This window comes from Muntiacus reevesi, chromosome 2, assembly GCF_963930625.1.
Source record: "Muntiacus reevesi chromosome 2, mMunRee1.1, whole genome shotgun sequence".
NCBI lineage: Eukaryota > Metazoa > Chordata > Mammalia > Artiodactyla > Cervidae > Muntiacus > Muntiacus reevesi.
In genome coordinates, this window is record NC_089250.1 from 174,096,078 (window position 1) to 174,113,726 (window position 17,649).

The window sequence follows — 17,649 nt, forward strand, 5'->3', positions numbered from 1 at the left end:
TGCCTAGGGGGCCCAATGTCATCACGAAGGACCCTCCGGGAGGGAGGCGGGAGCCCCAGGTCAGAGAGAGGATAGGGGAGGAGGCAGTCAGGGAGGGAGAAGCCAGCAGCTCAGGAGGAGGTCGGGCCACGGGGCGCGGCACCTCAAGGAGCTGGGAGAGCAGGAAGTGGACCCTGCCCAGCGCCTCCGGAAGGAGCCAGCTCCCGGGAGCTTTTGAACATGAGGCAGCATAAGTGTGTTGTTTAAGCCACAGAGTCTGTGCTGATCTGTTAGTGGGGAGGGAACCTAACTTGCTTTTTTTAATAAAAGCATTGCCTCACTAAACAGATACAGAGTAAAAGGTATTCCAACCACCTTGTTTTCCTCTGCTTGAGTTTTCCAGAGTTGTTACAAGGAGCTGGCTTGCTTAAGGAGGGGGGGGGGGGGGCAGCCCTGTGCCCCCAGCTCCCATCCCAGGGGCTCTGTCAGCATCGCACTTCAGGAAGATGACTGTGGGCCCAGGGCTGACAGTGGCCATCAGATTGCCCTGGCATAATCCTAAAGACACTTGGAAAACATTCTGCCCATTGTCTTCAGGTGCCTTCTAGTAATGTCACTGGCTCACTGAGACAAGTATATATGACAAGTAAAATGCATTCTTGACAAATGATGACAACCAAAAATACCTCATGGGAGCTTTGGCAGGATCAGACGAAGCCTCGTATTTTTAGCAGCGGTTGCAAGAGCTACCGCTCCTCCGTGAAGAGCCGGTGGTCCACATGGGGTGTCCTCCAGCCCCGCGCCCGCTCCTGACGCCACCACAGCTGAGTTCTCTGTGGGATTCCCAAATGTGTTTCAAAACATGAATTCACCCAGTCATGTATGTACAAAGTTCAACTACAAAGAGATGAGCATGGACCATTTTTTTAATTCTTTATTTTGAAATAACTCCAGACTTCCAAAAAGTTGCAGAAACAGGTCAGAGTTTGCCCGCTTCTCCTGACGACATCCCCGTGTGCACGGACATGACGCGCTGTGACCGACCCGAAGCCCCTCGCCCGTCCTCGGGGACGGTACCGCTGACCCTCATGCCAGGCTTGGCCTTCGGGTCGGGCACGTCGGTGTGTCCTCGGAGACGGAGGTGACGCACTCAAGAGAAAACAGCAGTGATGCCACCTCCATGGGGCAGATCAGGGCGGGTGCCATGGGGACCTTGCCGTCGGCGACATCCCAGAGGTTTCGGCTGATGGCTGAGTGCTTCCTGGGGTGTCCTCCAGAACCCGCTCCGCCTAACGCTGCCCACCCACCTCCAGACACATCGATGCCCGGATGCCCCATCCTTCCACAAGGGCCGGGGTCAGGAGGAGGGCTGTCTCCTTCCTGCGCTGGAACATTTACCCTCCCTCAGCAGGGACTCCCGGGCAGGAACTGATGCTGCAGCCAAACCCAACAGTTGTTCCTGCTGCTGCCAACCAGGTCACTGGGAGCCCTGCCGCGTGCTCCTGACAAGCCCACCAAGGCTTCGGCAACTCCCTACTGTCTGACACAAGAGGGTCCAGGGTCAAATGGACTTTCTGGCCCTGGGTCTTCCTGCTGGAGAGAGGCTCAAATCAAAGAGTCAGCCGCCAGGCAAGCTCCTGGCTGCCAGGGGTCAGTGACCCCAGGTCCTTGGGACCTAGAGCGAAAGGATGTCCGTATGAACACAGGTGAGTGCATGCACATGCTTCTGCACACACTTCTGTACATCTGCTTCTCTACCCATGGCCCTCCCCCACCACACTGCCTTCTGGGCCCCAAGTTCCCTCTCATGCAGGGCCATGCAGGGCACACCATGGTCTCCCCCAGTCCTTCCTACGGCCGCCCCGGGCCCTGCCTCGGGGACAAGCACGGGTGGCCGGGTCCCACCAATGCTTTACAATTACAAACAACACTGCAATGAATAACCCTGTACAGGTGCAACGTCACACTGGATACTTCCATGGCTCGATTTGGTGATAAAAAGCAAGGCTTTTCATAAACCAGCTAGAAGCATAGACAGAGATGATGCTCCAGTGACAAGGCACAGACGGAGCGCCGGGGGCTGGACCCCCACGGGGCCAGCAGTGCCGGAGCCCCCGGCAGACGGCCGGCCTGGGAGGGAGCGAGGGGAGGGTCTGAGTGAGCACGGCGCCACTGCAGGACCGAGGGGAGGGACGCCACACAGACAACTGGACGTGGCCGGGGAGGCGCGAGGGCTCCCTGCAGCAGGAGGGGGTCAGGGCACTCACCTGGGTCTTCCTGGCACAGCCCCCCCCCCCGCTGGCCACAATGGGACAAAAATCAGCTGACTGAGGCCAGGGAGGCAGTCACGGGGCAGGTGCAGGGTCTCTGCTGAGGCTCTGAGCCCACGACAAGGCACCCCAGAAACACTGCCCTGGGGTCTGACAGCACTCGGGCAGCACTCAACGGGCCCACGCTGCCCTGACCCCTCCTGGCCAAGAAGCGGGGGTGGCTGCAGGCTCGGCAGCTCCTCAGAGAAAAAGCGCCAGAGGCCGCTGCGCGCGTCGCCTGACAAGGGCGGACGACCTGCTCCCCAGTTACAGCAGGCGACTTCTTGAAACTAAACATCTGACTGTACAAGTGTCACCTGATATGGATCAGAAAGACACATGGTGTTCAGGCATCACCAGAAAAAAATCAAGAAGTCAGATGTGTCAAAACCAGTTTCCCCTCCCAGGCTTATCCTCTGTTTTTGCTTCAAAAAAAAAAAAAAAAAGAAAAGGAAACGAACAGAGTATATGCTTATGAGTACAAAGAGCAACCCACTTGCTAGGAATGTCTTCCTGACAACGTCCATGTAACATCTGTGCTGAGCACTACCAGCGCAGAGAGGACACACACAGCCGACAACGTGAGCCCAGCACCTCGCTGGCGCCCGCGGTGCCCTGGGGGGGCACCGAACACCTCACCTCCCCGGGAGCCCTGTCACCCCCGCGAAGGATAAACCTTCACAAGCCTGAGGGAAACAGGAATCTGAAAGGGACACCACTTTCCCCAAATCCTTTCAGAAGCTTCAGAAGGCGAGCCGTTTCCTAGCCTCAAGGCACATCCCCAGGGAGGGGCGTCTGGCATGGTTCCGAGCAGCATCTCGCGGGCACCCCCACAGTCCCCTTCTGAGCCACGGTACCTATGAGCACGCTGTGGGGGCGGAGTCCGAGCGCCCCCACACAGCCGCGGGCTTCCTCCCAGCACAGCTCAGTTTTTGTCTGATTTTCCATCAATCAGATCTCCAAATCCCAGCTTTTCCAGGGGTTCCTGTGCCATCAGCTGCCTGAAAGGAAAAGTGAGAACTGTTAGGGTCCGTGCAGCCGCTCAGGCCGGGCACCCTCACCCCTCCTGGGAACAGCACCCTCAGGCCCACACCTGCCGTGCGCCCGATCACTTTCCTCATCACATGCTCCCATGTGCAGGCCCCTGGCCCCTGCCCGCCACGCCCACGACATCCAGAGGCCTGGCAACAGCCCTGAGGACAACATCCCTAGAATCACAAACACCAGTTTGTGGAATCCACCCGGCAGCAGATTACACTACCCTCACAGTGACAGAATGCACGAGACGCTCCTAAAATCCAAGGAGGCAAGTAACGACAAACTCCCACTACACCTTGTCAGAACACGGTTCTTAGAACCGGCCACTCAGACACAGCGTGACTGACAGGGCCAGGGCCCCCAGGTGATGCCCTGAGCCCTAGAATCTGTGAGTGAGACCTGATACCAGTGGGAGGGGGTTGGTATTGAGGCTGCTGAGGAAACAAGGCTGCCTGTCAGCCCACTCAGAGAGGAGACCACCTTGGATTATCCAAGGGGACCCAACCTAATCCCAGGATCCTTAAAATCACAGAACCTTGGGTGCCTCTGGTCAGAAAGAAAAAGTGTAAAGAGGAGGAAGGACCGTGAGGATGCAGGATGGGTCACAGGTCAAGGACAGGAAGCCCGGGAACAGACAGGTCAGGACAGACCCTCCTGAGGGAAGCGCCTGGGCTGCACCTGGTTGGGCCTGGTGCTCTCCCAGGACCAGACACTCTACACACTCCGCACCAGGTCAGGAGGCCCGGCCACCAGACATGCCTGGGCGGGCCCTGGACTTGAGGTCTCGGATCCCACGTGTATTCGCTGTGTGTCTCCTGACCGTGCAACCCCAATGTTAACAGAAGCTGCTGTGAGGAAGCGTAGCCCCTGCCCTCAGCAGCAGACGCATCCACTCCAGGCCAACAGGGCCGGAGACCATGTGAGCCAACTGACAGATTCTACTGAGGTCCAGTTCTTAAAAAGATGCATGTGAAGTACACGAAAGTAGGGTGTGGGATATCAGCGGAAAGGAAGAAGCTTTTTAAAAGAGTGATGGAAAAATAAATAAATAAAAGAGTGACGGAGAAGCAAGTGGGCAAGATACGGACCAAGTCAGAAACACACACCCCTCACAACCAAACGCGGCCTGACCAACCAGTGACGCCGCCTGAATCGTGGAACCCACAGAGCAGCTGACGCGTTCCCGTCTGCAGGCCTTCCTCAGAGGCCCAGGAGCAAACGGGAAAAAGACGGCCCTTCCGCTGGCCCTGCTGGGAAGCCCTCGTCACGCAGCAGGCGTGGCTCTGGAACGAAAGCAACTAGACCCTCCAGGCAACCCTGAGCTGGAGCTGCTGGGCCCTGTGCCAGCCCAGGGGGGACCGACCCGGGGATGGCGATCCGAGCTTGGGGCAGGCGCAGGGCAGAGACGAGCGCCGAACTCCATCACCAAGGCTCGGCAGTGCCAAGAGACTCCGCGAGTTCAGGTGTTTTGATTTGAGAGAGTGAGTGAAGCATGCAGACCCGACCGACACGCCACGCAGAGATGACGGAGCTGGTGTCAGGCCGGTCCATCGTTAAAGCTACAAACCTGTGAGCCTGCGTGACGCACGAGGGGAGAGGGGCGCCCCCTGAGGGCCGGGCACCAAGGCGGCCCATCTCCCTCAAAATCCCAAATGTCTGCAGAGAGCCCTCAACACACCTGGGGTCCAAGAAGCATAGCAGAGCTTGCCTGGAGGGGAATGCCTGAGTTTGTTAAGGAAAAATTGAAAACAGGCCCAGAATGGATTGCTTTTTGTCAACCTGTCTTCAGACAAGGCCTCTGCCAGACTGGGTTCCCTCGTGAGCAAACAAAGAGCTCAAAGGACATAAATAAAAGTTTCCACCCAAGCACATAATAGGTTACATGCTTTCCCCATGAAGCTTTACAATGGTACTTCTGAAGTAAAATCTCAACGGATCAGTTAGAAGCGTTTTTGTTTTGTCTAAAGGTGGGTCTTGTGAACTCTGGTTGAGATGGGAAGAATCACTCATCTTTCACTGTTTCTCGGGCCCACTGTCTTGCCTGTCACACTACAAACAGCTCTTGAGTGGATGTCAAACAAAACAGCACGTATTTTTATGTTCTGAGAACGTTTAAAGGAATAAGCTCTGTCCCCACAAATCTTTTGACTCAGTCAGCATTTTTATGATGTACGATTCTGAAACCTGAATGACACATCATTTAGAAAGAAAAAACTATGAGAAATGCAATCACGTCCAAGGCTATCACTAGGGAAAAGGTTCCCACAGCTGCCAACAACTTTGAGTACAACTCATCTCCGAAATGCCTCAATTTCACAGGCAGGCAGCCCTTTGGGGCCAAACACAAGGAGAAGCCAGGCCTGGGTGGGGCCTCTTGGGACAAACATTTCAGCTGGAGACATGGTGGGCGGAGAAGACATAAATCATGGTTGGCAGATACTTGCCTCTCCATCCTGCACTCTAGATATTCTTTTGATTCATTTCTGCACAAAGTATTTTCAAAATTATTGTCCCGGAGACACTTCATGAATTTCTCTTTAAAGCTTTTACATTCACCTGGAACAAAACAGAAAAATGTTTTCTTTTTAAAGTGAAAACAGGACATGCCCGCCCAGCAACCTTACTGGCAGCCCTCCTTCTTCTCCTCTGGAAACTAGTTTCCTTCAGAAACACTCTGGAAACAAACGAGAAAAGACAAATGTTTTGGGTGGAACAGCGAGGGCAGGAAAAGGAGGGCGTCCAAGAGGCGGCGCCGGGAGTTCCCTGCCGACGTTGCCCTTTGTCTGGAATATCTCTCGGTAAAAGACTGGCAAATAAAGAACCATCCGAAACCCATTTTCGAAGCCTTAGCTTCCGCGGAGGCTGCGGCGACCAGGAGCGCCCTCCGCTTCCGCACCAAACGCCCGCGGAACCCCGCGCGCGGGCCTCACACCCGCCAAGAATGCGGCTGCCGGAACGTCGGCCCCCGACCGCAGGCCGGCCTCCGTGTCCTCTCGCTGGCCCCAGGGCCCAGCGCCGTCCCGCTCCTACCCCGGGCCGCGGTGGGAGGCTCCGGACCGAGCCGGGCCGTGCCGAGCCTCAGAGGCCCCGCCCGCGCCGCGAGGCACCACCGGGCCGGCCCTGCGCTGGACGGGCGGGGCCGGGCCGGGGAGTCCGGACCGCCAGTACTCACCGAAGTGATCGAGCGGGAAGCTACCCTTGTCCGGGGGACGCGGCTGGAAGCTCTTGGACCCGAAGTTCATAGCCGTCGACATGACGGCGGCACCCAGACTCTCCCAGGGCGACGCGCGCCGTACGCAGGACGGCCGGCCGATCGCGGAGCAGGCCCCGCGGGAGCGCCGAGCACGTCGAGCGGCGAGCCGCCCCTGATGGGCCTGGACTTGGAGGTACAAGGCCCGCCCCCAGCACCGAGACCCCGCCCCTCGTGCCCAGGCCCCGCCCCCGGGCTCCGAAAGGCCGGGACCCTCAGGCACTAGATCTGCAGGTGGGGTTTCTTATTATCCTCGAGGCAACACAATGGCAGAGGGTCCAGCCGTCATCTATTTAGGACGAGGAAACGAAGTTCAGAGAGGGTCAGCAACTTGCCCAAGGGCACACAGCTTCAATCCATAAGAAGCCCAAGGGCAGGAGGACGCTCCTGGAAGGCTGTCCCTGGCAAGGGTGAGGAGGGTCTCTGCATCCCCGCAAGGCTGCAGGTCTGGGCAGCTTAGAGCAACAGAAATTCCTTCTCTCACAGTTCTGGGGGCCAGTTATCCGAGAGCCGGGTGTTGGCTCCCTGCTCGTGGATTGCCGGCAGCTCTTGGTGCCCCCTGGCTTGTGGACGCATCACCCCGTCTGCCTCACCACGTGGCCTCTCCCTGTGTGTCTGTGTTCACACATCGTCCTTCCAGGAGGATGTACCCTTATTGGGTTAGGACACACCCCCATGACGTCCCCATGACGTCACCTCAGCTAATTACATATACAGTGACCCTGTTCCCAGAAAGGTCACATTCTAAGGTAGGGGAGCTAGGACTTCAACATGTGAATCTGGGGACACAATTCAACAGATAAGAGTGAAAATGCATTATAAACAGGAAAGTCCCTGGTGGTCATTTATTATTGTTGTTATAGCAACAGTAAAAACAGGGAAAAGGCTGGGGGGGGGGTGGTCACCATCTCTCTGCAGCAGGGCTCCTCCCAACCTTGTACCCTGGGCAGAGCTGATGGGGGTGGGTGGGCGCCTGCCCGCCACCCTGCTGTCCGATTCCTCCCCGAGCTCCAACCCCTATTCACGCATCCACTCCACCCACATAGCGGTCCCTGGTGCCAGCCACGTGCCAGGCCCTAGACATAAGCCTGTGGGGGCCTCAGCACCGCAGAGTCACCAGCTGACCCCCCTGGACAAGCAGTCTTCCCCCAGGCCCAGCACCACTGCCCCCTGTAACGTCGGGGGCTTGCCCACCAGTCCCAGCAGCACCCTCTCCCCACAGGGCCTAGGTCGGATGCCCCCTTCTCCAGAAGCCATCCAGCATGCCCTCACCCACTCGCAAGGACCCCCATGGTGCACACCACCCGACCTCCGGGCCTGAGGTGGGATTCCACCCTGTTTGTCCGGAGCCGCCCAGAGCTCCACCAAAGTCAGCGGGCCGACAGGAGGGGCCCACAGGGTGGGCCTAGACCAGCGGGTAAGCCCAGCCCTGTCGTCTGGGCCGGGGCTGGCCTGGGGCTCTGGGCCCACAGAAAACTACAGGAGGAAGCTTGTACCTGTTCCCCGTTCCTGTCATATTAACTGTTGACATTACAGGAGCCAGGGGCCCCGCACTGGGTTACTTATTAACGCTGCAGGGCTGTGAACAATAGGAGCGTTTATTACCTAGCAAATAGCACCTTTCCCTGCAACTTGATCACACCACTTAGCAGAGGAAGGGACAGTTCCTCCCCACCCAGGCTGCCATACCTCTCCCTCTCCGTGGGGCAGCCCTGGGGGACCCATGACCCCTCGAGGCCCAGTGACCAGGAGGTGTCAGCCTGCCAAGTAACCGATTATTGCTTCATAGGAGATGTTTAGCAGTTCATTAAATCTTTAGGTCAAAAAGCAAGGAATAATGCTTTTGGAAACCCTCTTACGTGTGGGGCTGTTTTACGTGGGCTCACAGTGCTGGCACACAGTAGGTGTTCAGCTAGTGTCTTTTGAAGAATTCCCTGGCAGTCCAGTAGTTAGGATTTGATGCTTTCACTGCCTGGGGCCTGGCTTCGATTCCTGTTTGAGGAACTAAGATCCCATAGGCCATGCAGCATAGCTAAAAATTTAATTAATTAGTTAATTAAAAACTAAAAATATTTGGGGAGACTTCTTTGGTGGTCCAGTGGTTAACAGTCCATCTGCCAATGCAGGGGACATGGGTTCGATCCCCTGTCAGGAAAGGTTCCACATGCCTTGGAGCACCTAAGCCCGTGCACCACAACTACCAAGCCTGCGCTCTAGAGCCTGAGAACTACAACTGCTGAAGCCAGCAGGGCTACAGTCCACGGACCACTGGAAGCCCCTGAAGCGAGAAACTTGAACACTGCAACAAAGAGTTAGCCCGCTCGTCACAACCAGAGGAAGCCCATGCGAAGGAACATAGACTTAGGGCAGCCAAAAATAAAGAAACTGCGAGATTAAGTTAAAAATGATGTTTGAAGAATGAACAGTTTTCAGGCATTATTATCTTCATGTCAGACATAGGACACACAGAGGTCAAGCCCCTTGCCCAGCGTTACACAGCCAGTGTATGAGTTTCCCACCACTGTAACAAACAGCCCAGACTCACGGGTGTGAAACAGCAGCAATCCGCTGCGCTCCTAAACGCGGGCAGTGGGCAGGCCATGTGGAGACGGACCCATGGGCCATCAGCAGGGGCCGCCACACCTCAGAATAGGGAAGCCCTTCAGGACTGAGCACGTGAGGCTGGGTGCTGGGCCTGGTTCCTGGGGGCCGCGACTCCTGTCCCCCTGGCCCTCCTCCCACCTCCCAGGGCTTGCTCCCAGGATGCTGACTGCGTCCTGCATGCAGGATCCCAGAAGCAGTAGGTGGAAGCCACATGGCTTTCCCAGTCCACCTCCAAAGTCTCAGAACATTGCCTCCACCACGGTCACTAGCCCCCACCCAGGGTCAAGGGCAGAGTCCCCAGCTCTCCATGGCTGAGGGCCAAGTAGATGGAGTGCTTGAGGGCTGGGAGCTGTCATTGGAAGATGCTGTCTCAGCCTTGGGAGTAGATAGAGGGGCCAAGTGTGGAGTCAGGTGTGTGCAACCCCAGAGCCCTCTAGGCAACAATCTGCACCTGGGGCGTCAAGGCCAGGTGTGACCTGAGCCCCAGGTGACCCTGGCCACTCAGTTCTGACCACACAGTTCCCAGGCTTCTGCTCGAACACCAGTATGGGGCTGCTACAACTGCCCACTGTGCCGCGCTGGGAGGAGGTGAGCCTGGGTGCAGGTGGTTGTCTGGCCACCAGGAGCAGACATGGAAACACCGCTTGCCCCACAACCCCCACTCCCCACCCCCAGCCCACCCCACCCCAGCTCAGAGTGCCACCAGCAGACCCAAGAGAGGGGAGAATTCATCGGAATCCTGATGATGTCACTGGGCCCCTGAATCGACCCTGGCCTGAAACTAGATCTTGCTGATCTTTTGATGTTTATAAATTCTGCTGTCAAAGAGTAATTTTCAAAAGGCTCTCAGACTAACAGATCCTGAGCACACGGCCGAGCTTTATCTTGCCCGTTAACGAGGGAAGAGGGCGAGACGGCAAGGCTGCTTCAAAGAGCAATGTGCAAACGCTGACAATCACACCCAGTCAGAGGAGAGAGAGCACTGGCTGAGCCCACCGAGCAGGCTCAGGACCAGTCAACGTCTGACGGGACAGCAGAGCCAAGCCTCTGGGTGACCTCCTCCATGAGACAGACGTCCTCGTGTGTTTATGGGGGATCACCTGCATTTGTCCTGTTCTTGGCCGGCTTGGTGGCCTCTGGGCCCAGTCGATCATAGACAAGTCAAATAGCGTGAACCCCCATTCCTGGGGGGACGAAGTGACGCCCAGGCAGGCGGTTAGGCGGCAACTTCACGAAGGGACCCGTGTGACCCGTCTGCCGTGTTTCTGGAGTGGGGTGATTTTCTGAACCCTGCTCCCAAGGCCTCCCGGGGCTGCCCCAACAAGGGACATAGCCTGGGGGAGCAGAAAGCACCACCACCACCCGCTCTGCTCCGGAGGCCAGAAGGCAGGGCGCCTCCTGAAGATGGCTCCAGGGGGGTCCTTCCTGTTCCCGCCAGCTTCTGCGGTTCCTGGGTCCTTGGCCTGTGGTCTGTGGCCTTTCCTCTATCACCAAATGAAGGGCAAGGTGACTTGGTTAGAGAGCCACACTCCAAAGAGCCCCCCATTCTGAGGCTCTGGGTGGATGTGAATGTCAGGGGAATGTCCTTAGACCCAGCTCCCTGCTCCAGCCAGTTTGGGTTTTCCCAGGACCCTCCCCGTGGTGCCCCCTCACTGGACGGGATGCAGGCAGAGCAGTGGGTCACTCAGAGTGGACGCTGCAGGGCCCACCAAATGCAGCCCTGGGGCGCGGGCCACTGTGCCACCGAGCTGAGCCCACTCCCTCCCCGGGAAACCTGGCCACCCTGACGGGCTGTCAGCAGCTGGAGGCCCCAGGACAGACGCCAGGGGCGGTTCCGTCAGGAAGGGTCTTGAGACGGGCTCCCTGCAGCTCAGTCCTGCTGCGGGGGCCACGCCTGCTCCCCGAGCACAGCGGCAGCACCAAGACCTGGCCCCCGCCCAGCAGGCCCCTCAGCGCGGGCTTCACCGACCCAGAGCGGAGCCCCTGACAGGGATGCGTGCTCCCCTCCAGCCCTGAAGCCACACTGCCAGCCCAAGGGGCTGGGCCCCCAGTGTGGCTCCATGGCCGTGACCCAGGGCTGCCCAGCGCCCCCGCTCCATGCCACCCCTGCAGGCTCCGCACAAGCTGTTCCCTCCTCACGAACGCCCTTCCTCCTGAGACACACCCTCCAGCTCCAACACCCGAGCGGTTTTCTGTGCAAAGTCATGGCCACGTGCCCCCCGCCTGCCTCCGCTGGGCTGCGAGGGCACTTCAGGATCCCCGTAGCACCCACTCCTACAGCCCTAGCGCCTGGAGAGCCTGGTAATACACAGGAACTCAATACACACACGCTGAGTTAATTGCCTGAACTGACCTGGGCAGACAAGCCCCCAGCCTCTGCACCCAGTAGGGGCTTTGGGAACCGCTGCTCAGCCCGAAAGACCCAGAGACTCAGCATTTAGAGAACAGTTCCCGCTCCTGGCAGCCCCAGGACTGTGTATCTGGACGGGCTGCCTGTGAGGCAGTGAGCACCCCATCACAGGAGGTGTGCAAATGGAGGCTGGGAGGGGTAAGGGCCCACAGGCTGCCTTGGCTTTGGGGTGGGTGTAGGGGCACAGATGTCACCGCAGGGGACAGGCCCAGGGTGAGGGGCCCAGTGGTGGGGAGGGGGCTCCTGCTGCCTTATGTCGCAGGCCCAGCCGCTTCTGGGGCCACCGGCCCTCTGGCCCCTCGGAGTTCGATCCCAAATGGACACCTCCTCCCTCCCAGCTGGGCCTCCAGGCTTCGGAGCAGAGTGCAGCCCAGATAGACAGGGCTCATAAACCCGCCACTTGCCGCCCCAGCGGCCTGGCCTGCAGGCTGGGCCCCTCTGCGCGGCCGACCCGCCCCCATGCCCACCCTGTCCCGGGAAGGCCAGTGCCGTCTGCCCAGGGGACCGGGCTCCCACAGCCCCCAAGGGGCACACCGTCACTCTGGCAAGCTCGCTGTTGGGCTCTGGAGCCCTGGCATTTGAGGCGCTGGCCATGTAGACCCGGTGCCCGCCCTGGCCCAGGCCCAGAGGTGCTGGGTGGACTCAGGTGGTGGTGGGCTTGGGGGGGCTGCGGGGCTCCCGGGTAGGGAGGCTCAGAGCCTGGGGAGGGTGGAGCCCAAGGCCCTGGAGCCCTGGTTCTGGTGGGGAGATGGGGCAGAGGCAGCTGGTGCAGGGGGCAGACAGTCACCGTGCCATGTCCCCCAACAAGGCAAGGGCCAAGGAAGCCCCAAGGGCCCAACTGGACGCCCGTCCCCCGGATGGTCCCCCGACCCCTGGCACAGACTGGCCCCCACATTCCACGCACGCCTGTCGCTTTAAGCGCCTGACTGTCCCTGCAAACTGCTCCTTCCACATTCTCGGGGTGGTGGGGTGGCGGGAGGGTGGGGTGCCGGCACGCCCTCCCAGGAGGCCCATAAGGCGCAGGGCAGGCGGCACCCGGGAGGGGAGCTGGCCGCCACCCGCCGGACTCATGGCCCTGCTGTTCCTGGCGTTGCTGGCGCTGCTGACGCTCTGGGGGCTGCTCCGCACCCGCGCCCGCACCCCGGCCCCCCGCTGGCCCCCGGGGCCGCGCCCCCTGCCCCTCATCGGGAACCTGCACTTGCTGCGGGCAGCACAGCAGGACCAGGCGCTGATGAAGGTGGGTCCACGCAGGTCCGTGGGTGCCCTGGGCCCCCGCCTGCCCCATCTGGGGGAAAGCTGAGCCCCCAGTTTCCAGGACCCCCGTGGAGTGGGAGGTTCGTGTCCAGCCTGGCACTGGCCTGACACGGAACAGGAGGCCCATGGGCCCACCTTGCCTCTGAGAAGAGAAGCACGGTCCACCCCAGAGGGAAAAGGATGGGCGGTCCAAGGGGCCAGGAGGGCTCCCTGGAGGAGGCAGCACCTGATGAGTGCCCACGGGAGGCCCAGGTTGGGGTGGCAGAGGGCAGAAGGTGGGTGCTCCTGGGAGCGGCACCTGCAGCTGCGGTCTGGAAACAAATGAGCAGGACCAGCACACAGAGGTGCCTAGAGGCGGGGGGACTCTGTGGGAAGCGGCTGCCTGAGCTGGGCTGAGGCTGGACCCCTCACTGCGCTCCGTGAGCTGACCCGGGGCTGAAGGCCTGGCCCATCCCCAAGGCTGGGCAGCTGACGCCCGCTCAGCTCCGGCCTTGATCACGCGCAGTGGTGCGGCAGGGACCGCCCAGGAGGTTGCCTGGTGGCCCTGTGGGGGAGGAGGTGCGGGAGCCCCAGTCCCTCGGGGAACCCCGGAGCGCCCTGAGCTGGGGCAGCCACCCCGCCAGGTGGCAGGTACCAGGGCTCTCAGGCCTGTGCCCAGAGCCGGGGCCTGGAGGCCACCATCCGTGTGCTGGGGGCAGAGCCGCCCGCAAACAGCAGTGGCCGGCCCTGCTCTGCTGTGTGATCCACAGCAACTCACTGCCCACCCCCAGGCCTCAGTCTGCCCATCTGCAGAATGGGCAGGGGAGCGGTAAGGATAGAAGGGGCTGGTGGGGCGTGAGGGCCCCCCAGGGACCTGGGTGGGGCAGCGGATGAGCCCTGCCCATTCCCACCAGTTCGCCAAACAGTACGGGCCAGTGTTCACCGTGCACCTTGGGCACCAGAAGACGGTGGTGCTGACCGGCTACGAGGCAGTGAAGAAGGCCCTGGTGGGCGCCGGGCAGGAGCTGGCTGGCCGGCCCCCAATTGCAATCTTCCAGCTCATCAACGGGGGCGGGGGTAGGTGTGTGTGGGGGGCAGGACGCGGCAGGGGCCGCGGCATGGTGAGTGCTCCCATGAGGCCCGGGGGAGCACCAGGGTGCCCGTGTGGCAGGCCCAGAGCAACAGGGGCGGGGCACACCAGGACTGGGCCACACCAGCTGGAGGGGGCGCTAGGGGCTTGGGGGGCATGAGGCTCCGTTGGGATCCTGCCCCAGGGCCGCTCACCACCGGGCGTATGCGGCCCGCAGGCATCTTCTTCTCCTCAGGTCCACTCTGGCGCGCCGCCCGCCAGCTCACCGTGCGCGCCCTCCATGGCCTGGGCGTGGGGAGGGCGCCTGTGGCTGACAAGGTCCTGCAGGAGCTGAGGTGCCTCATGGCGCAGCTGGACAGCTACAGAGGTGAGTGGGGGCCGGGACGCCTCCGCCCTGCGCAGCCCACAGCCCTGAAGCCTCTCTCCCCCCACAGGCCAGCCCTTCCCCCTGGCCCTGCTCCGCTGGGCTCCCTCCAACATCACCTTCGCGCTCCTCTTCGGCCAGCGGTTCGACTACCGGGATCCTGTGTTCGTGTCCCTGCTGGGCCTCGTTGACGAGGTCATGGTCCTCCTGGGGAAGCCAAGTGTGCAGGTAGAGGTCGCTGTTCTCGGCCTGGGGGCTGGGGGGGGGGGTGGTCAGAGAGTGAGGTGGGGGCAGGGAGAGGCTCCTGACTTCATTAGCCACGTGACCCCAGGCCAGTGCCCTGTGCTCCTGGAGAACCAGGGGAGCAGAGGGCAGGGGCCCCACCTGCCCTCCGTCCCGTCAGTAACAGGCGCACCTGCTCACCGGTGGGGGTGGCCCTGGGCGTTTCCTCTTGGATATGGGACTTGGTTCCCCCCAGCCCCTGAACCTCCTCCAGGGTCAGGAATCATGAGGACCAGCCCTGATTTCCAAACCCCATGGCTGCATGCATTTCATTTTTCCCCAGAACTTTAAAATAAAGGAAGTTAGTCGCACAGTGGTGTCCGACTCTGTGCAATCTCACGGACTGTAGCCCTCCACATCCACTGCCCGTGGAATTCTCCAGGCAAGAATACTGGAGTGGGTAGCCGTTCCCTTCTCCAGGGGATCTTCCTGACTCAGGGATAGACCCTGGGTCTCCTGCACTGCAGGCAGATTGCTTACCAACTGAGCTACTAACTAAGAGTGTTCCTAATCTGTAGGCACCACGAGCAGTTTTAACTCTAACTCGCTCGGGCACGTGTGTCGGTGTGGGGCGGGGTATGTGTGTTGGTGGCACGAGGCTCACGTGTACTTTCCAGCCCCATCTCTCCAGGACCTGAGGCCATGGGCGGGGGGCAGAGGTTGCTGGCTTCGGTCCTGATCCCAGTCACCCCCCAGAGGCTGGCAGAGCCTCAGTCAGGCTGGAACACTGGACTTCCCGCCGAAAGTAGCCTGGTCGAGTCCCTCCAGGGGGCGCCAGCAGGCCTGAGGCTGGAGGGTCAGGGGCTCCAGGGAGACAGAATGTCCCGCGGCCTCCCATACCTGCACCCTGAACGATGGTCTCGGGGGACAGCGTGGTGCAGGGGGCAGCTGACAACCGTGCCAGTCAGGCTGTGCTGTGGCCCCCGGCGCCTGGCGTCCTGAGCTGAAGCTTGAAGTTGGCAATCATCCTTTTTTCGGAATAACTCAGCGAAGTCAGTGACTTCCAAGGCGGGTCCTGCCCCGCCTCCCTCTCACCTGCTCTGGTGGGTGTGGAGCGGGGGCCACGGTTACAACCGCCTGCTGTGACTTGCACGGACCCCGGCGGTGTTACCTGTCGGTTGGCCCCTCCTCCGCGCACCCAGGTGGAGGCTTTCCTCCGCGCCCCCGGGGCTGCGGTCCCACGGGGAGGGAGAGGGAGGATGGCACCTCTGCCGGGAGCCTGGGGCGCTGCCGGTCCGCACAGTTGGCCCCACCTGTGGGCGGAGGTCCGCCTTTAGCCCTCACAGCTCGGCCCTGCCCGCCCCCAGCTCTTCAACCTCTACCCGCGGCTCGGGGCCCTCCTCCAGCTGCACCGGCCGGTTCTGCGCAAGATCGAGGAGGTGCGGGCCATCCTGAGGACCCTCCTGGAGGCGCGGAGGCGCCGCACACCCCCGCGAGGGCCCGAGCGGAGCTACCTGGACGCCCTGATCCAGCAGGGCCAGGTGTGGGCGAGACCTGCCCCCGCCCAAGAGGCCGCGGGAGGGGGGAATCTTGGGGCCCCACCTGGGGGAGAGAGCTGGGGAGGGAGCCGGCCGACCCTGCGCCATGCCGTTCTACTCCCTGGCCGGGCGCCTCCGAGCCTCGGTCACCTCACCTGAGACGCGGGGCGTCTGCGAGGCCGCGTGAGCCCGCGACGTAGGAGGCGCCTGTCTTCGACGGTTTTCTCGAGCCCGGGGCTGGCTGCGTGGGGGTTCCATGGAGCCTGCCTCCAGCTGAGCGCGGCCCCGCCCACCTCTGCAGGGGAAAGACCCCGAGGGCCTGTTTACTGAGGCCAACGTGGTGGCCTGTGTCCTGGACATGGTCATGGCCGGAACGGAGACCACCGCCGCCACGCTGCAGTGGGCCGCCCTTCTGATGGGCAAGCACCCGCGCGTGCAGAGTGAGCCTGGGGCGCGTCTCCGCGGGGCCCAGGGCGCAGGGCGGAGCCAAGGGCGAAGGGGGCGGGGCCCGGGGTGCAGGGCGGGGCCGGGGTCTCAGGGGGCGGGGCCCAGGGCGCAGGGCGGGGTCCCAGCATGCTGGGCCTCTGCCTCGCCGGCAGGCCTTGTGCAGCAGGAGCTGGACCGCGTGCTGGGGCCAGCGCGGCTCCCGAGGCCCGAGGACGTGCACGCCCTACCTTACACCAACGCCGTGCTCCACGAAGTGCAGCGCTTCATCACGCTGCTGCCCCACGCGCCGCGGTGCACGGTCGCTGACACCCAGCTGGGCCCCTACCTGCTCCCCAAGGTGCGAGGGCCAGGCCCCCGGCGCCCCAGACCCTCCCCCCCTCCTCTCGGCCGCGGTAGATGGGGCTGGGACGGCGTCTCAGGGACACATACGCTGAGCAGGGCTTCCCGTGCTCCCCGTCTGCGGAGAGCGGCCGGCCGCTCACCTGGCGCCCCCGCAGGGCACACCCGTGCTGGCTCTGCTGAACTCCGTGCTCCTGGACGAGACGCAGTGGGAGACGCCCCGCCAGTTCAACCCCGGCCACTTCCTGGACCCCGACGGGCGCTTCGTCAAGCGGCCGGCCTTCCTGCCTTTCTCTGCAGGTACTACAGCCCCCACCGGCCGTCGCCTGGACCCCAGGGCCTCCGAGCTCAGGGCCCGGCCCTCGGGGCTTCCCTCATGGCCTCCGAGACTCACCGGCGTCCCGTGTCCCCACAGGCCGCCGTGTCTGCGTGGGGGAGAGCCTGGCCAGGTCGGAGCTGTTTCTGCTGTTTGCGGGCCTCCTGCAGAGGTACCGCCTGCTGCCCCCGCCGGGCCTCAGCACCGCCGCCCTGGACACCACACCCGCCCCTGCCTTCACCGCGCGGCCATCCGCCCAGGTGCTGTGCGCCGTACCCAGGCTGCAGGGGCGCTGACTGCGAGGCCTGGCTGACCGAGGGCCCAGGGTTGGGGAGGGGGGAAGCTGAGTTGCTCTGGGCTTGTGGGTGATGGAGACAGGACAGTCGGACACAGACATGCAGCCCCTGACCTGGTTCTCTGCTGCGACCACCACGGGCTGTGTGTCCCGGGCCAGGGAGCCTCATCTGGGCACCATGGAGGATGGGGTGCTCCCCAGCCTGGCCCTCCTCT

The 17,649-nt window shown here is 61.7% G+C and overlaps 3 protein-coding genes across 3 annotated transcripts in view; 1 reads left to right on the forward strand and 2 right to left on the reverse strand.

The window, feature by feature from the left end:
* The window catches only part of ADAP1 (ArfGAP with dual PH domains 1), a 46,898-nt gene extending 43,633 nt beyond the window's left edge, over positions 1–3,265 (reverse strand). Inside the window, exon 1 of the mRNA XM_065923649.1 lies at positions 3,146–3,265. Coding sequence (XP_065779721.1) covers positions 3,146–3,236 — 91 coding nt within the window. The 5' untranslated portion in view covers positions 3,237–3,265. The remainder of the gene's footprint in view (positions 1–3,145) is intronic.
* On the reverse strand, positions 2,719–6,630 carry COX19 (cytochrome c oxidase assembly factor COX19). The gene is made up of 3 exons (XM_065923652.1): positions 6,499–6,630; positions 5,767–5,882; positions 2,719–3,285 (listed from the first exon to the last, which is right to left on the reverse strand). The coding sequence occupies exons 1-3, from the start codon at positions 6,578–6,580 to the stop codon at positions 3,214–3,216; spliced, it is 270 nt and encodes an 89-aa protein (XP_065779724.1). The 5' UTR covers positions 6,581–6,630; the 3' UTR covers positions 2,719–3,213.
* A 6,029-nt stretch (positions 6,631–12,659) lies between these two features.
* Positions 12,660–17,435, forward strand: CYP2W1 (cytochrome P450 family 2 subfamily W member 1). Its single transcript, XM_065919243.1, has 9 exons — positions 12,660–12,827; positions 13,738–13,900; positions 14,131–14,280; positions 14,348–14,505; positions 15,867–16,040; positions 16,339–16,477; positions 16,637–16,821; positions 16,982–17,123; positions 17,239–17,435. Exons 1-9 carry the CDS (start codon positions 12,660–12,662, stop codon positions 17,433–17,435), a joined length of 1,476 nt encoding a protein of 491 aa, XP_065775315.1.
* The last annotated feature ends 214 nt before the right edge of the window (positions 17,436–17,649 follow it).